Consider the following 16688-nt stretch of genomic DNA (forward strand, 5'->3'; position numbering starts at 1 on the left):
TTTACAATGAGTTTTTTCACATGTAATAAAAGAAGAATCAATAGAATCAGTAACAGTGTGTACAAGGTAGGTTATGAAATATTTAACAAGTTTAAATAAAAGGTATAATAATTCATTCATCCTACCTAAACAATTACAGGACTTGGTCCCATTAAGAATAGGGATATATTCATGTTCAATGTGAGTGAGGGAATTAATTCTATAAACAAGAGTTAATAAATTATTGTATAAACCACCAAAGAAGAAAAAAATAATAATGTCCAAAAAGGACACCCCACCCACCCCATTCCATCAAATTTTAAAGAGTTAAACTTAACCATTCAGACAATTTTTTATCCAGTTTCTTCTGTACTACGTCGGCTACGAAAGAATCGAAACATGTGAAGCAGCAACCTCTCATTAGACTTGCTTTGCCACCTGCCATTAATATGTGTTCACAGGTTGGTGGTGGGGGCATAGCAACAGCTTCATTGCTCCTCCTGTTCTCGAGCTCGCATGCTGCTAAAATGGTGTTTGTTGAACTCCAAGCTATGTCATTAAACGTACCTTGGGCTAAATCAAAAGAAAACAAAGTCCCCATTGAGCTTTTTCTATTTGCATACCAGCAAGGAACTTAATAAACAAAACTATAATGAAGCTACAAAGAAATTTCAACAATATATCAAAATGCATACTCAACATACCTAAATTATTGTCCCGTGACAAGTTCTTTAAATGGTTTTTGACCATTGACTTCAGCTGTTCCTTTGCATTTTGAAGATCATCATCCTCTCTGACATAACTATCGTTTAGTCTATTGCTGCACTGTTGGAACTGCTCATAATCTGATAGTGAATTCCTCTCTGCAAGTCCTGGCCACAACGTCCCATTGACAAAAGTTGGTTCGTGCCCCGTTTGCCTTCTTGATTGGCTTATTATTGAAGATGGAAGATAAGTATTTTGCACTGTATGTGAAGAACTTTCACATAATGTTTCCTGAGTGAATGGATGGTGGTATGGTACTTCCATGTCTTGTGTATTTGCAAGTTGAATTGTTGGTAACCTTCCTGTATCAACTGGAGAATTAAGATCAACGACCACATCAGCACCCGAGTTCCCTTCAGCCCTATTCTCAGAACGCAAAAAGCGCATACGGTTTTGGATATGGTGTTGGTTACGATGAAAATTCCTTCTTCCTGATACTGTTGGTGCCCCATTTCGGGAGAGTGGAGAAACTGAATTAAGGTCCAAGCTTTCATTACTATAATTTGCAATGGGTGTGGCTGCTGCTAACTGATCCGAAAAACGAGTCTGGGCAAGGGAACTTGAGGATCCAAGACCAACAGCTCGACAACCTTCACAATACCAATTACCTTCAGGTACTTCCCTCTTAAGGCCGACACAATAGGTGTGCGCTGGTGAATCGCAGAGATCACACAATAACATGAGTTCATCATCCCCACCTTCATGGCATTCAGTACATATCACATTCTCATAGGGATCGAGATAGCTCCTGAGTTCTTCCTCAGACGGTTGATATACCTGCATAATCAAGGAACTAATTATAATGCTCAAATATATGAAAGGTCATATTCAATAGGAGGTGGTAATATGAGAGAGCAATGTTTAACCTGATCACGTTCAGGTACTGTTATCACCACCTCTCTCAAATCAACTCCTGCTGCAAATCTTGCAGGCTTACTAATTGTACTAAACCTCTGCTTGCACAAAGGACAACGGGATTCCACTTTTGCCCATTCGACGATGCAGGTAAAACAGAAATAATGAGTGCAGCAATTAAGGGTTCCCCTCACTTTTCTTTTATCTTCCTCTGTAAGGCAAATTCCACATACCTGTTTTAGGACTTCTACTTTTATTTCCTCTACCTTTTCCTTACCCTTCCTTCCAGTAGATTTTCTTTCCAATGGCAGAACCACATTCTCCACAATTTTATCACTCACGATCAAAGGTGAGCTTCTCAAGTTATTTTTTACACAAAACTCCCTAGCTTCTCTCACTTGCTCTCTCTCTTCCTCGGATATGGTGTACTCGTATTCAGAAGAACGAGAGGATGCAAAATCTGAATCTGAGTGACAGACAGAACGCCTCCTTTTCCGACCCTTTTTTATTGCACTTTTCTCTCTCAAAACCATGTCATAATCTTCAAAATCTCCTTCGTCGTCATCATCACATCTTACATTCCTTTTAATTCCACGTTTCTTTTTTACCTTCCTTCTTAATGGCCTTTTTGAAACCATGGATTTCCTCCTTTTCTTACCCTTTAAAGAAACCTTCTTCCGCAATACACGCTTGACTGGTTTTGCATGGTTCTTCCTCTTCTTTGTCACCTTTGATTCTTCTTCCTCTGAACAATCATCATCATCTGGTGTGAATTCCTCGTCATCATCGTCATCATCATTATTGGGTGTGAATTCCTCATCATCGTCATCATCGTCATTCTCTTCCTTGTAAGTAAATCTTCTCCTCTTTTGTGATGGTTTAACCCCATTTTTTTGCCTACTTGAGAAATTGGTCTGCACTTTTGATCTTGTTCTCTTTTTGACCTCTTCCATACCTTCATCTTCATCTTCATCCTCCTCCTCTTCTTCTTCCTCTTCCTCTTCTTCTTCTTCTTCTTCTTCTTCTTCTTCTTCATTAGTGGGTGTGAATTCCTCGTCGTCGTCATCATCTTCTTCTTTGCAAGCAACTAATCTCCTCTTCTGAGATGGCCTAACCCCGTTTTTTCGCATGCTAGAAAAGTTGCTCTGCACTTTTGATCTGATTCTCGTCTTGACATCTTCCAAATCTCCATTCTCATTCTCATCCTCTTCTTCTCCTGCTTCTTTTTCCTCATCTTCCTCTTCTACAATAAGTCTTCTGGGGCGGCTTCTGGATTTTGATCTGCCAACCTTATTGACTCTTTTCACTTCCCATTCCTCTTCTTCCTCCTTTTCCTCAACAAAACTATCACCCTCTTCTTCTTCTTCTTCTTCTTCTTCTTCTTCGGCTTCTTCTCTTTCCTCATCTTCCTCTTCTACAATAGATCTTCTAGGGCGGCATCTGGATTTTGATCTGCCAACCTTATTCACTCTTTTCACTTTCCTCTCCTCTTCTTCCTTAACAAAACTATCATCTTCTGATGCAAATTCATCCACTAAAAAGGGATAATCCTCATCTGAATTACCAGAGACTTCATTATCCTCATCTGACACAACATAATCCTCATCTGAATCATCAGAACCTTTGTCCATCAACATAGCTCTCTTTCTTAATTTATGTTTGCTACTCAACTTCCCACCTCTAACCATCTGTTTTTCACAACAAAACAAGGTGAAGTTAAAGTTAACGTAAAAATTATTCAAAAAGCAAAAAAAAAAAAGTCCAAAATTTCATTGAAACTAATATTAATGGTCAAAACTAACGTTTCAATTTATATTAAAACTCATAATTAAATGTAAATATTAATGTATTCACCAACCGAAATCCATACATCAAAATTCAAATCTAATTTAATTCTGAAACTTAAAAAGAAAAGAAAAAACTAAATAACAGATTTGAGGTTAGCCTATGTTTGTTTTTTAGGCTCTATTAAATATGTTAATACAAGACCCTCAAAATCAAAATGCAAATAGTTGCTAATCAATCATTTCCTAACTGTTATCAAAAAAAAAAAAAACCATTTCCTAACTGCGTTATTATTATTATTTTAAAAAGAAACATATATTTCCTTGTCTAAATAAAAAGTAATCAAATTACAATATTCATAGGAAATACGTTACAAAACAAATTTTAATAAATTTTGAACATTCCTTGTAGAGTTTAAATTTATTTAAAATCCAAAGACCGAGCAATCTTCAAAGTTTTTTGTTTTTTTTTCTTAATATATTTTCAAAAAAAATTACCACTTGGAGATCAAATAAATCTAAAATGGAAAAGCCTAGAAATGGTAAGAGAGGATCACAGATTTATATACAAATATATTGCCATTTCCAAAATTATTCAACAAAAAGACCTTTTTTAGTTGCTTGGGGCCCTCCTCAACTGTTGTTGCAGCATTCTGTGTGTAGTCTATCCTATCCCCAACAGTACCCTGTTTGAAAAGAGATTAAATTTAGGACATGGAAAATCCGTTTGAAAATAGCATGCCATATTTTTCTTGAAAAAAAATAAATGTGCTTAAATTTGGATTTATCTAACCTGTTCTATCACAAGTACTGACAGATCCTTCATAATCTGAGAAAGCTCATTTACAGATTCTACAACCTGTAAACAAGGCAAAAAGCATAGCCAATTATTAACTAAGCACTGAATCAATATCAACGAAAATACTTAGTGCAGAGAAGTTCAATTGCCTGTTGGATCTCTTGCTTTCTTTCTACTGAGAATGCCTCACTGTTTTTAAGTTTTGCAAGCTGGTGCTCATCAAACACCTGTCCACACATTTGTATCACTACTAGCTTTTAACTCAAATAAAATATTGGTTAAAAAAATTTCAGTTATCCAGTCAGTATACTCAGAGATTGATCAACAAATATTGACCTTGTCAATGGAATTTGATCCCCATATTTGAAATGGTTAACAAGATCTGAAAGAAATACAACAGATACAGAAGAAAATTCCAGCATACCATGTTATCCAAATCTTCATCTTCCACTCTAGATCTACTTCCATTAAGATTCATATCTATATATACTTCATCACCCTACATCAAAAGGAATGCAGCGTACTTTGTGAGCTTTAAAAGCAATTTACAATTCAGTAATTCCTAACAATAAGAGAAAAGTTCACCAGAATTTTAATGCAGGAGCAGATATAAGAGGCTCATGTACTTGCTTTTTATAAATAAAAAACAATTCCATGCTTGAAAAATCAGATATAAACTTCCATAACATGCAATGTCCATGGTCAATCCATTTGAAACAATAGCTCTTACATAATCATATACATAGATAAATAAATATATTCTTTACTGACCTCTTTTTGCCACCTGAGGCCCTCTAAATAAGCAGACAGTTTCTCTCTTAGCTCCACTGAGAGATTCTTGAGGTCGGTTGCAAGAGAACGCTGTAGTCGAAACATGCACACAAAACCATAGTCCATCTTTATCTCACTATTTTTCAGACAGTTTAATTTGATTTATGTGTTTGCTTGTGTTAACCAAAATGTGAATTTCTAACAGTTGCTGGATTGTAGGTATAACACAGCCTGCCTTATTTCTCACCACTATTGTGGAAGGATGCAATATTACATGTACTTTTTCTCAACATGAAAAGACAAAGAAACAGTGCTTACAAGTACACAAAAAGAGTGAAGAATAATGAGCAATCTCTAGAGCACTTATTACTAAAGTAATCTATAATTATTCAGCAACCTCTAGATACATTATATAGCTAGCTATGAAGGTACATGTCACTCTTAATAATAGTTTTTTCCTTGATAATAGTGTAACTAGGGCACTTTATTGACTATTAGTTTGAGAGAGATTCAAAAGATACCTATAACCTAAAGAGCATACAGTTTTGTTTAATGTCAAATTAGACAAGTTGGCCCTAAATTATTAATGCAATTTGAAACAATTATGAAAGGGAAACAAACTTTAAGAACCTTGCAAGCTACTAATGACCATAGGTATTAGGACCGTTCAACAGTGTGGATAAAGCATACAGATTAACCTCCACTAAATATAAAATTTAGACGACAGGCAAACAAATATCAATATTGTTTTGCAGAAACTAATAAAGCAAATTGAATTACTAAAAAAGATTAAAACAAAGTTATACCTGCACATTTTTTCTGACATTCGAATCTTCAGATGACCCAGCTGCAGAAAGTCTTTGTAGTCTTTTCTCTGTTTTCCTTATCAAACCAATTATCTCTTGTGTAAGGGCTTCAATTAAGTGTTTATCTTTTCTTCCACCTCTAAAACATGGCATTAAGGCCTTTTCATGGGCTTTTGTTAGCTCAGACACTTTCACATGCGCATGTTGCACATTTGCTGATATTTCATCAGATACATCCACCCAAGTTGGAGATGGATCAACAGTGAACGCACCCCTACTGTAGTAATAAAAACATAAGTCACCCCATGAAAGGAACTTCTCAACTTACAGCACTATATACTTTGTTTTGATAATTTAAAGCACTATATACTTGCATTGTGCTTCTCAATAATCCAGTTAATACTCATATAGGAAATATTACCCTGATGATAGAATATCATCAGTCAAGTTCACACATCATTCTCCAGCTTAGCATCTGGCACCTGACTATACTGATGCAGAAAGGGTTTTTAGAAGCTACAAACTATTTGGTTTTGGCCCTTATTCTCTTAATGAAATTTTTCATATAGGACTTAGGAAGTAAATGACCCATGACCAGTGAAGGGAAAAGTTCCAAATGAGATTTTCCTGCTGCCATTGGACATGTCGTTACTAAATCGAATTGTCTGAATGATCATTGAAACAATATAAGGGTCTAAAACCTAATGCACCACTCCCAAAATCAGTTTTTTATGTTCTACATTCTTGGGCATGCATAGCAAAACAATAGAAATGACCGAAATTGCACATAGACACTATACGAAAAAAAGTTCTACCAAATTCCCGACTTGTTTTGATTTTCCCTTCTCGATTTATTCATGTATTAAATTAGAAAGCACGTCTTAACGAGTCTCTACTTAGTGAAACACAATGCTTTCTACCTTGCCATTGCTTCATTTATTTAATCTATTAGTAAACGAACCCATGAATTGAGTTTAAACAAGTTTTGCTCCCTTCAATTCCAGTGTAGCTAATTTCTAAAATTGTCTCTAATTTACTTGCATTCTATTTCAACACAAAATTTCCACAAATTGGAGAGAAAAAGTGAAAGAGAACGAGACCTTGAATTACCGGGATCGTCAGTACTGAGCGGAGCATAAGACCGATTCGGATTCAGGAGCGACGTATTCGTCAACCCAATCGCCGGTCCGCCACCGCCGGAGCTTGTAGAAGCCGATGAACTCGTCGGAGCTTGGAAGATCTTCGAAGCATCCCTAAAATTCCCGAACGACGAGGTTTGATTCCTCGCCGCCATGGATTTTGACTGGATTCAGATTCAAAGTCGGAAAAAAGAAAAAACAAACCGTTACGAATCAGACGAAGAAAACAACATCGACTCAGGTGTCGCCATAATCGATCGAGGTAACGTGGAGAAAGTGGAGAACTTTGTGAGATTAGCCGCCGGGTGTCGGAGAATTTACGGTACGGACGGTGCTCAGGTTCTCCGGCGAGTTGGAAATGTGGAAAGGAAAAAGATTGGGAGAATTTTGGAAACTTATATTTAAGGTTTAAGTTAGTTGAAAACTTGAGGTTGGCTCTCTTGGCGTATGCTGTAAAAACAATTAAAATGCGGGGTCAATTTGTAAAGTTTGATATTAATGTGGCTCAATTTGATAATTTTATATTAATATGTTGTTTTATTACTATTATTTTGAAAAGATTATTATTATTTTTTCCAACATTTTTATGATAATATGTTTGAGTAAAATGTTTTCTTTTTTTTTTTTAACGAAAAGCAAAGAGGCTATTTGGCTTCATAACTTAAAACTATTTTTTGTTTTTCAAAATTAAAAATAGTTTTTAAAAACTAATATGGGTCGTTTGGCAAAAGTTTTTAAAAAACTAGAAAACAGAAAACATCAAAATGTTGTTTTCAATTTTTAAAAACAAATTTTTCTGTCTAACATATTATATTTTATATTTTTACTTGCATACTCGGATCCTAGACCCGAAACCATACCCAAATTCGAATCTGGATGAGTTCATGACATGGTATGGTGTTAAAATATTAATTTTTTTTAGTGAGAAAAAATCTAAAAATAATTTTTAAAAATTTGTGTCAAACACCGTTAAATTTTTAATGTAACAAAAAACTGTTTTCTATTCTTACTTTTAAGAACACAATTTTAAAAACTGAAAACTGAAAACACAGCTAAACATGATCAAAATGTTAAATGACAATAACCTCCATAAAAAATTTATAATTAAGTTTTTTTTTTTCCTTAACTTAAACAATCATTAAAAACGAAAAGGCCAAAACCAAAAAACAAAGTTTAAATGGAAATAAGAGGTTCTACCTTCTTATAGGACAAAAAATAATAAAAAAAAATTAAAAAAAAATTAAAAAAAAATTAAAAAAAAAAAAGAATGAGCAGCAGCCCACCCACCAGAGCTTCAATCAAAGAATCCAGTTGATCCACAAGAAAACTAAATCAATACTTATCTTGCCAGTATGGGCCTTATTAGCAAAAATACCACCGACCAACACTTTACAATTTGAAAGGAGAACCGAACTTTGCCAGTCATGCAAGAAACATAGGGAAGCTGGATGAAGAAGAACACTGGTCTCTCCTTGAGGGGGAGATGAGATATCAAACCTAACGGTCAAAGCTTCCAACACAACTCTGCCATTGTTCTTCACAATGATAGCTCCCATCCCACAGCACACGAGCCTTTACAAGCAAACATCCAGAAAAATACAAATAATGTTTGCTGGGAAGACCGGCAACACGACATCAGCACTATGATCTATAGGAGAACTTCTGATATCAAGAGTCACAATCTAAAGGATCTGGTTTGCAGAGTTTTGAACTAAAGCTTTGATACCGCCACTGTTGGGTAAATATCCTCATGAGTCATGATAAGCTTTATTCCTTGCCATCCACAGCTCATAGCACAAACAACCTGCGAAAATACTAAAATACACCTTGAGATCTAAAGGGATGTCAAGATGAATATCGGGGTTTAAGATCCAATTCAATAAGGCAAAAGAATTATCAAAAATTAACTCATCATATTTCAATCCCCATTGACTAAAAAACCAAGCTCCTTTAGCCGTAGGACATTTAAAAAAGAGATACTAGTCCTCTCCAACATGACAAATTGAGAAAGTCATTCTTGCCAAAAACCTGTTGGAGATGACTACTAAAAGGCAGAATGTCTCTCACAAGCTTCCACAAGAAAAGGTGGAGACGTTCATGGATCTTAAGCTTCCAAAGATCTTTCCATAGAGGGTCAAGATAGGCCCACCGATGCTTAATCAAAACTCTATAAGCCAATTTGGTAAAGAAATAAGTTCCTTAGGATGTGTAGGTGGCAACCTCTTCAAAAAAATAGTCGATTCAGCCAGGCTAGGCACAAACCAGTGGCGAAGCTTATACGAGTCCCAATCACCATTTGCCTTAACCAGATAATGGGTAATAAAAGATGGGGAGACCTCAATAATAGGATTAAAGGCAGTTCGGTAATTATCTTGTTAATTTGTTGTTGATTTTTTTTTTTATTTGTATGTTATTTTTTATTATTATTTAGATGTTGTTTTCTTATTATTTTTATGTAGTTTTTTGGTTGTTTTCATGCAAGTTTTTTTTTTTCGGGTAGAAAATCGTAAAAAATATATATTTTTTTTTAAAAAAATTGAACGTAAAAAATATATATATTTTTTTACAAAAAAATAGTATTTTATGTAATTACCTCTATAAATAAGTTTTGGATGGTAACTAAAAATATATCTTAATTTATATATGATATAAAAATAAATTTTTAATTTTATGAAGAAATAACTAATTAATTTTTTATTACCCTTTAAAAAATAGTTTATCATAGCAAAAAAAATTACTTTTGAAAACCTAGAAGAATAAAAATAAAACACTTTGGGATTATTTTTATTTTAGACATATCAACTTAGAAAAAAAGTATATTTTAAGATGTGGCCATTGTTGGAAATTATTTTACCAGGATTTTAGATCTACTCACAAGTATGTTGATTAACACCCTAAATATGAACTTTCTAAAACAATGAAATAAACACATATAAAGTTTAGGAAACCTTACATTGGGTGCAGCGGAATATAATGACTCATTCCGTTCAGATATTTAGCCCTTGATTCCTTTCTGTAGCAGAGCATTATCAATATCTGAACCTGGATCTCTTTCTCTGAATCTTTAGTGCTGAAACTTCTTCTTGCTGAAAGTCTTTATTCACAATCTTCCTCACTATGGTTGAGGTATCACTTGCTGTGTGTGGGCACTACTCTCACACTAAGGATTTCAAAATTCAAGAGGGAAGAAAGAGAGAGGGAGCGGTCGGCCAAATAGGGAGAGAGAAGGCTCAGGTTTTTCTCTGAAGGAAAAATAGAAAATTTAAGTGTCATTTTTAGAAGCCTTCACTATCTATTTATAGCATTCCACTAGGTTAGGTTTGAATTATTTCGCATTAAAATAATGAAAATGTCAGTTTAAATTCCCTACAAAAGTGGCCGGCCATGCTTAGTGGACTTGGGCCTCACTTTTTGCAATTCTGCAGTTTTATCTTTTCTGCATCTGATTTTCTCAAAAACGCCAATTTTCTAATTCAACCATTTAAATGCCAATTCTAACTATTTAATAACTATAAATAATTATTAAATAATATTATCATTTATCATATTTATTAATTGAACCATACAAAGTATCATAATTAACAAATATGCCCCCAAAAACTCTTTCTTTACAATTTCGCCCTTACTTAGTGAAAAATTCACAAATAGACATAGTCTAATTTGAGAATTATAACTGATTAATCAAAACCAATTATATGAGTCTTACAAGCAATATTATCTCAACTAGTGCGGGGACCATGGGTCTATATAACCGAGCCTCCAATAAGTAGATCAAGAATTTATTACTAAAATTCACTAACTTATTAATTCTTCGTTGAATCCACGCATAGAACTTAAAATTGCACTCTCAGTATATAGAATGCTCTATATGTTCCACCATATAAACACATCATTAGTTATCCATTGTTATAATCCTAATTTGATCAACGATCCTCCATATGAATGATCTACACTGTAAAGGGATTAGATTATCGTTACACCCTACAATGTATTTAATCCTTAAAACACTTAATCCCGTATAAATGATATTTCAGCTTATGTGAAATGAGATCTCCACCATTTATTTTCGTTTGGTCAAGCTCGAAGGAGATCATCCTTTACTTACTATTCGCCAGATAGAAGCTATAAATTCCACGTTGATGTTAGCGCTCCCACTCAATTGCACTACCGTATTCCCAAAATGTACGTATCACCTTGACCTAAAAGTAGGCTTAACTAACAAATCAAAGAACACGAATAGCCTCTCGAGATCGAGCCTAACCATAACAGGATTAAGATCATTTGATCTAGGATCAACTAGGCGATATTGACTTGAATAGATATTACAGTAAGTTTAATAAATCTAAGTCAAAGTTAAATATCAGTTCCTTCCGATGCATATTCCATGCATCCAACCTGAGCTTTACTTTAACCAATGCTCTGGAAAGAACATAGCACTTCTCCAAATGCAAGTAAGCTCTGTTGTAGATTATCATATCAGTAACACCCTGTGTCTGATAAATCTAGGAAACTTTATTCACATAGTCATGTTTACTTTCCAATGTGTTGACGACACAATAAACAGGATCAAGTATGTGAAAATGGTTTCAAACGAATTCATACATTATGTACATATAATCATTAAATAAATCATGTGAACCATGGAACATTAAATGTTATTTCTGATCTATATTAATAAGTAAATCTGATTATATTGAAATGAGTTTTATTTAGGGCATATAACCCAACAGCCATATATTATTATAAATTATAATTAAGACTTTTCAAGCTATTTTTGTCATTCATTTTGTATTTGAGGTGTATAATTGAAAAAAATAAAATTTGATACAAAGTACTTAAAATAGCATTTTGTTTACATTTTAAGACTATATTTTATTTCATTTTTATAGATTTTGATTTTTTAATTACATTTTTACCAAACTCCATAAAAATAATATGACAATAACATGTAAGCAATATAGTACAAATATAAACGAACTCAAAACAACATACAATTTACAAACAACATAGTATGTTATTGCGAAAACAACATAAAAAACAACAATCCATATTTTTGTTAGAAAAAAAAGAGTTCAAATTCTTAAAGATGTTGAAGAGCCTATAAATTTGTAGTTTTGTAATCTTTTACCAATGTTTGAGTATTTATGAAAGCATTCCTAGAAAAAAAAGATAATTTTAAAAAAATACAAAAACAACAAAAAATTACAAAAATATAATTTTACTAAATTTTAAATATTTTCAAGGTTTTTAAAATTTTATTAAAATACGGTCTTTTTGAGATATTTTTATGTTGTACTCTTATTATTTTATTGTTGATTTTTTATTATTTGTATATTAATTTTTTATATTATTTATCGTTATTTTTTATTAATTTTTATATTATTTATCGTTATTTTTTATTAATTTTTGTGTTTTTATAAAATATCTTAAAAAAATATATATATAAAAAATTAAACTTAAAAGTAAATTTTTTTTACTAAAAATAATAACTTACTTAATTTTCTCAAGAAAAAAGCTTCCAAAACAGAAAATATCAAGTCCCGTATTGGGCCGGGCCCAGTTCCGGAACCGGGTTACCCAGGTCCATTACCCATGTTCTCGAAACCCGATTACCCATATCCACGACCACGACCCATGTTCTCTAAAACCCTTCATGTACCCCAGCCTAGGCTAGGGCCTCCTCTCTCGCCATTCTCACATTCTGCCATTCTTTCTGGGTTTCTGCTCAAAATGAGTGCTTTTGCCGGGAGACTCACCAAGCACTTGAGAATTTCTGCTCCGACAACGCACGGATCCTCATTTGGTACTCATTTTTCAATTATGTTCATGTCTAGTATTTATTTGATATATTGTATGTTTGAGAGTTTGGGCTTCTGATCACAAAAATCTAATTGTTGTTATTTATAGCATGTAGGCAAACACTTTTTGATGTTGTTGTTTTTAGCTATATGATCTTGTTGCATGGTTTAGTAGTGTGTGGTGATTCATGCTTTGTAGTATTTATCAAATGAATAGATGATGTTGTGTTTAGTGTGTGGATTTCTTTGTAATGCTTGTCTTGGTTTTTGGGTTTTTTTTTGTATTTACTCATTGGTTTCTGATCACAAAAGTCCATTTCTGCTCTTTATAGCATATGAACATACACTTTTTGTTGTTGTTGTTGTTGTTGATGATGATGATTTTTTTAGCTATATGATCTTGTTGCATGGTTTAGTAGTGTGTGATTCAGACGTAGTAGTTTAACAATACAAATTTCATGCTTTGTAGTATTTATCTGATGATGTTGTGTTTAGTGTGTGGATTTCTTGGCATTGCTTGCCTTGGTTTTTGGGTTTTCTTTTTTTTTTTGTTGCATTGGCTTATTGGTTTTATTGACTTGATTTTAGCGACGGGGGCTCAAAGAAGCTTGAAATTGTGGTTTTCCACTGAGTCATCTGACCAAAATGAGGGTGAAAAGAAGAATGTTGTAGTTGAAGAGTACAATGATGACTTACTTGGTGACAGATCAGAAGCTGCAATGCAGCCCCAGGGAGTGAATCCTGGTAAAGGTTGGCTTTACCGCGGTGTACATAAGGTACTTGATAAGAGTGTTCAGTTATACTTTATAAAAGTGTGGTGTTCAGTTTTGTATTTTTGTAGTTGGGTCTTGATTGGATCCATATGATATAACAAATAAAAGTGATTTAATTGCTGTAGAATGTGTAATCCATTAAGTGAATTATTTTTTCTTTCTCTAAAGTCTAAACAATGAAAATTTCTTTCATGGGTTTTGCTTGGTTGTGTTTTCTTGGTCAAATTTGTCTGGCAATAACTTTTTTTATTTAAGAACCATTCTTCTCACTTAGACATTTGAGGAATAATTTAATTATTGCATTGTAATGCAGGCAATAATTTGTGGAAAAGTTGGGCAAGCTCCTGTGCAGAAGATATTGCGAAATGGCCGGACTATAACCATCTTTACCGTTGGGACAGGAGGCATGTTTGATCAGAGAACAAGTCTGGAAAAGGGCTTGCCAAGACCTGCACAATGGCACCGAATTGCCGTGCACAATGATCCACTCGGAACTTATGCTGTTCAAAAGATTGTTAAGAAGTACGTACTCATTTCATTTCTCAATCTCAAGTATATTAAACTTTTAGCGAAGAAAGTTTAAAATACATTAAAACATATATGTATCTATTGTTGTTTCTAACATTTAAGATTAAACGCAGTTCGCCAGTGTATGTTGAGGGTGACATTGAAACTAGAGTTTACAATGACAGCATCAACGGTGAAGTCAAATACATTGCAGAGATATGTGTTCGTCAAGATGGTATGTCAATTAGACAGAATATTGTCATTCTATTGTTCTATTGGTCATGATTAGTTGTGCTAAAACAAACCAGTTTATGTGCTCTAACTTGTCTCACTTGGGCAATGGCGGAACTAGAGTAAGAAAATAGTAGGGGTCAATTGTGAACAAATCTAAACGAGAAATATATAACAACCTTTTTTTTTGGGGGGGGGGGGGGGCATGGCCACCTCTTAGGTACACATGGTTCTGCCCCTGCACTTGGATGAGATGAGAAATGCTCTTGTTTGAGTTTAAGTTATAAGCCTGATTCTTTTTTACTTTTGTCTCTTAATTTTTTAAAATTTTATCTTTTAGGGGTTGGGGGAAGGGGTTTTGAAAGGGGATAACCCATGAACTCCAGAACTTTGGAAATGTCTACTTTCCTTGAAAAACTCAACAACCTTTTCGCCCTATGAACTCATAATTGAGAAGAAAAAGATAAGGAAGAGGAAGAAATTTAAGGTTTAAAGATGGAAAGAAAAGCCAATTAGCTGTATATCAGTCTTGAAATGCATTTTTTACACTGTAACGTCTTTACACTACTATTGTTCAACTTTCAGGTAGGATTCGCCTCATAAAGACTGGCGAAAGCGTTAGCAATATTTCCTTGGACGATTTAAGTAAGTCTGTCTTTATCAAAATACCCTAACAAGCCGTTCACATGCTACCATATTCTAATTTGACATAGCATTTTGATTTAGGAGCTCATCTTTCAATGGCAGGAGAGGGATTGTTTTAGCTTAGAGACGAGACCGAGCAATAGTGAATGTTGGTCATGCCTCTTTAATTTTGTAAGAAATTTATCTTGCATCTTAGTTTTTTAGCTGTAATTAAACGCAGACAGATAGATGCTCAAGATTTTAGAAATTTTTATATACACAAGATAATGGCATTTCTATTTGTATTTTACCAGTTTCAACTGCAGTTTCGACCTACATACTGGTATGTACACACTACACATTCACTATGCATACAATTCAAAACCTTTAGTTCTGATTTCACATATTCAAGACTAACTATATGCAACTAAATTTAATGAAAAAAACAAAGTTAATTATCTATACATCGCATAGTCATGGCTTGTTTTAATGAGTTATTCATACATATTTATTTTATTGTTTTAGCATATCTTCCACTCAATGCCAATAGATCAATCTCGAAGTCTTAGTTTCCATTTTGTCTTTGAAAGCATTGTTGATGGTTGAAATTGAAAGTGCCTTCTTTGTATAAAATATTCTTGTGCAGGCCTAGCTTATTATATATTTATAATTAGTAGTAGAAACTAGTACATGAAAAAGATAGTGTGTGTATATATGTTATAATATTTATGAATATCCAACTACACAAGTTGGTGTTATTATATCACCTTTAGTTTCCAATATAAGAGTGCTTTGCAAAGCAATTGGACCCATTTACTATTAAAGGCTTGTTTTCTTTCCTAACTTTTATTGTCTTTTAGTACTGAAAAAGGTGATCAGCATACATAATTAGGCTGTAGTACTAAACCTTAATGCTTTTGAATTGAAGAAAGTTTATCAACTTGCCCTTAATGCCTATTCTTCTTTATGCCATTCATAGACTTCATCTTCATAGTGATCTTGACCATTTGTCCTATTTTTAAAAGTACATTACCAAGATTTGTTTTTTTTATACACAATAGTTTTTACTAGATACTATAGTTTCTCTGTTTTTTTTACTATATAAGTTGTATATTGTATGTATATAACAACTAGATAAAAGGAAACTAATTAAAAGTGTTCAAACGGTAGCAAAATGTAGGAACTTTTGTATTTTAGAGAACATGGGGATTTTTTTTAAAGGGAAGTGTTTTTTCAGAACATTTTTTTGAGTGGCCGAAGCTCCAAGTTGCCAAATCATTGCCATTTGGTGAAATTTTGTAAAATAATATTTTCTTGATAATATTTGTCTTGTGAGTATTTTCCACATATTTATATAGTCTTGGTTGAATATAGTTGTTCCACCACCCTATCTTATAAAAGGGCCTATTTAAAAAAGCTGTAGTGGATACTCATGTTTACCTTGTTTTTTTTTTTCTTGAATAGAATAGAATGAGATTTTATTATCAATAGTTCAGAAAGTACGATCTGAATATGAACAAAAGTCACGACAGTCTTGTTAACAAAATTTAACAAAACAAATTTTGACAGAATATAAAGAAGTTAATAGAAATTTACGATCACTCACTAAAGAACCAAACAAAGATGACATTTCTACCACTCTGAATTGCTTGTACATCAACTAAGCAATCAGTTTCAACAATAATATTTTGCTAGCACTTGCATTTAATCAAACTCAAAGTCTCATTAATCCCCAAAACTTCTGCCATAGCTGGTTGAATACGACCAACTTGACTTACATAAAATGCTGGTTGAATTTTTGATACATTTCTCTATTAATTTTATTTGATTCTAATTACTATTTAATAAGCGTGTGTT

General features: G+C 33.4%; 2 protein-coding genes across 6 annotated transcripts; one reads left to right on the forward strand and one right to left on the reverse strand.

The window, feature by feature from the left end:
- Nucleotides 1–56: 56 nt before the first annotated feature.
- On the reverse strand, nt 57–7336 carry LOC115719021 (uncharacterized). 2 transcript variants are annotated; one of them, XM_030647892.2, is made up of 10 exons: nt 6860–7336; nt 5760–6036; nt 4954–5043; nt 4607–4681; nt 4332–4409; nt 4177–4242; nt 3992–4069; nt 1611–3287; nt 684–1521; nt 57–552 (listed from the first exon to the last, which is right to left on the reverse strand). In XM_030647892.2, exons 1-10 carry the CDS (start codon nt 7051–7053, stop codon nt 299–301), a joined length of 3627 nt encoding a protein of 1208 aa, XP_030503752.2. In that variant the 5' UTR covers nt 7054–7336; the 3' UTR covers nt 57–298. The 2 variants fall into 2 exon arrangements, with proteins under 2 accessions (XP_030503752.2, XP_030503753.2); XM_030647893.2 differs by having other exon boundaries at nt 5760–6033; nt 6860–7297.
- Nucleotides 7337–12517: 5181 nt separating this feature from the next.
- Nucleotides 12518–15899, forward strand: LOC115721430 (single-stranded DNA-binding protein, mitochondrial). 4 transcript variants are annotated; one of them, XR_004012459.2, is made up of 7 exons: nt 12518–12701; nt 13285–13472; nt 13783–13991; nt 14111–14211; nt 14793–14852; nt 14934–15023; nt 15146–15899. XR_004012459.2 is itself a non-coding variant. In XM_030650723.2 (6 exons), exons 1-6 carry the CDS (start codon nt 12533–12535, stop codon nt 14969–14971), a joined length of 765 nt encoding a protein of 254 aa, XP_030506583.2. In that variant the 5' UTR covers nt 12518–12532; the 3' UTR covers nt 14972–15167. The 4 variants fall into 4 exon arrangements, 2 of the variants coding, with proteins under 2 accessions (XP_030506583.2, XP_030506584.2); XR_004012462.2 differs by having other exon boundaries at nt 14955–15023; XM_030650723.2 differs by having other exon boundaries at nt 14934–15167.
- Nucleotides 15900–16688: the final 789 nt, after the last annotated feature.

This window comes from Cannabis sativa, chromosome 2 (genome assembly GCF_029168945.1).
Source record: "Cannabis sativa cultivar Pink pepper isolate KNU-18-1 chromosome 2, ASM2916894v1, whole genome shotgun sequence".
NCBI classification, from domain to species: Eukaryota; Viridiplantae; Streptophyta; class Magnoliopsida; order Rosales; family Cannabaceae; genus Cannabis; species Cannabis sativa.

What these genes read in the sequence shown, in the direction of transcription:
- LOC115719021 (XM_030647892.2), bottom strand. Translation starts at nt 7,053, where the DNA reads ATGGCGGCGAGGAATCAAACCTCGTCGTTCGGGAATTTTAGGGATGCT. An exon ending in ATGTCAGAAAAAATGTGCAG is followed by an intron (nt 5,044 to 5,759) that starts GTATAACTTTGT and finishes TTTCGACTACAG; the next exon opens with CGTTCTCTTGCAACCGACCT. An exon ending in CAGTACTTGTGATAGAACAG is followed by an intron (nt 4,070 to 4,176) that starts GTTAGATAAATC and finishes CTTTTCAAACAG; the next exon opens with GGTACTGTTGGGGATAGGAT.
- LOC115721430 (XM_030650723.2), top strand. Translation starts at nt 12,533, where the DNA reads ATGTTCTCTAAAACCCTTCATGTACCCCAGCCTAGGCTAGGGCCTCCT. An exon ending in AACGCACGGATCCTCATTTG is followed by an intron (nt 12,702 to 13,284) that starts GTACTCATTTTT and finishes ACTTGATTTTAG; the next exon opens with CGACGGGGGCTCAAAGAAGC. An exon ending in TTTACCGCGGTGTACATAAG is followed by an intron (nt 13,473 to 13,782) that starts GTACTTGATAAG and finishes ATTGTAATGCAG; the next exon opens with GCAATAATTTGTGGAAAAGT.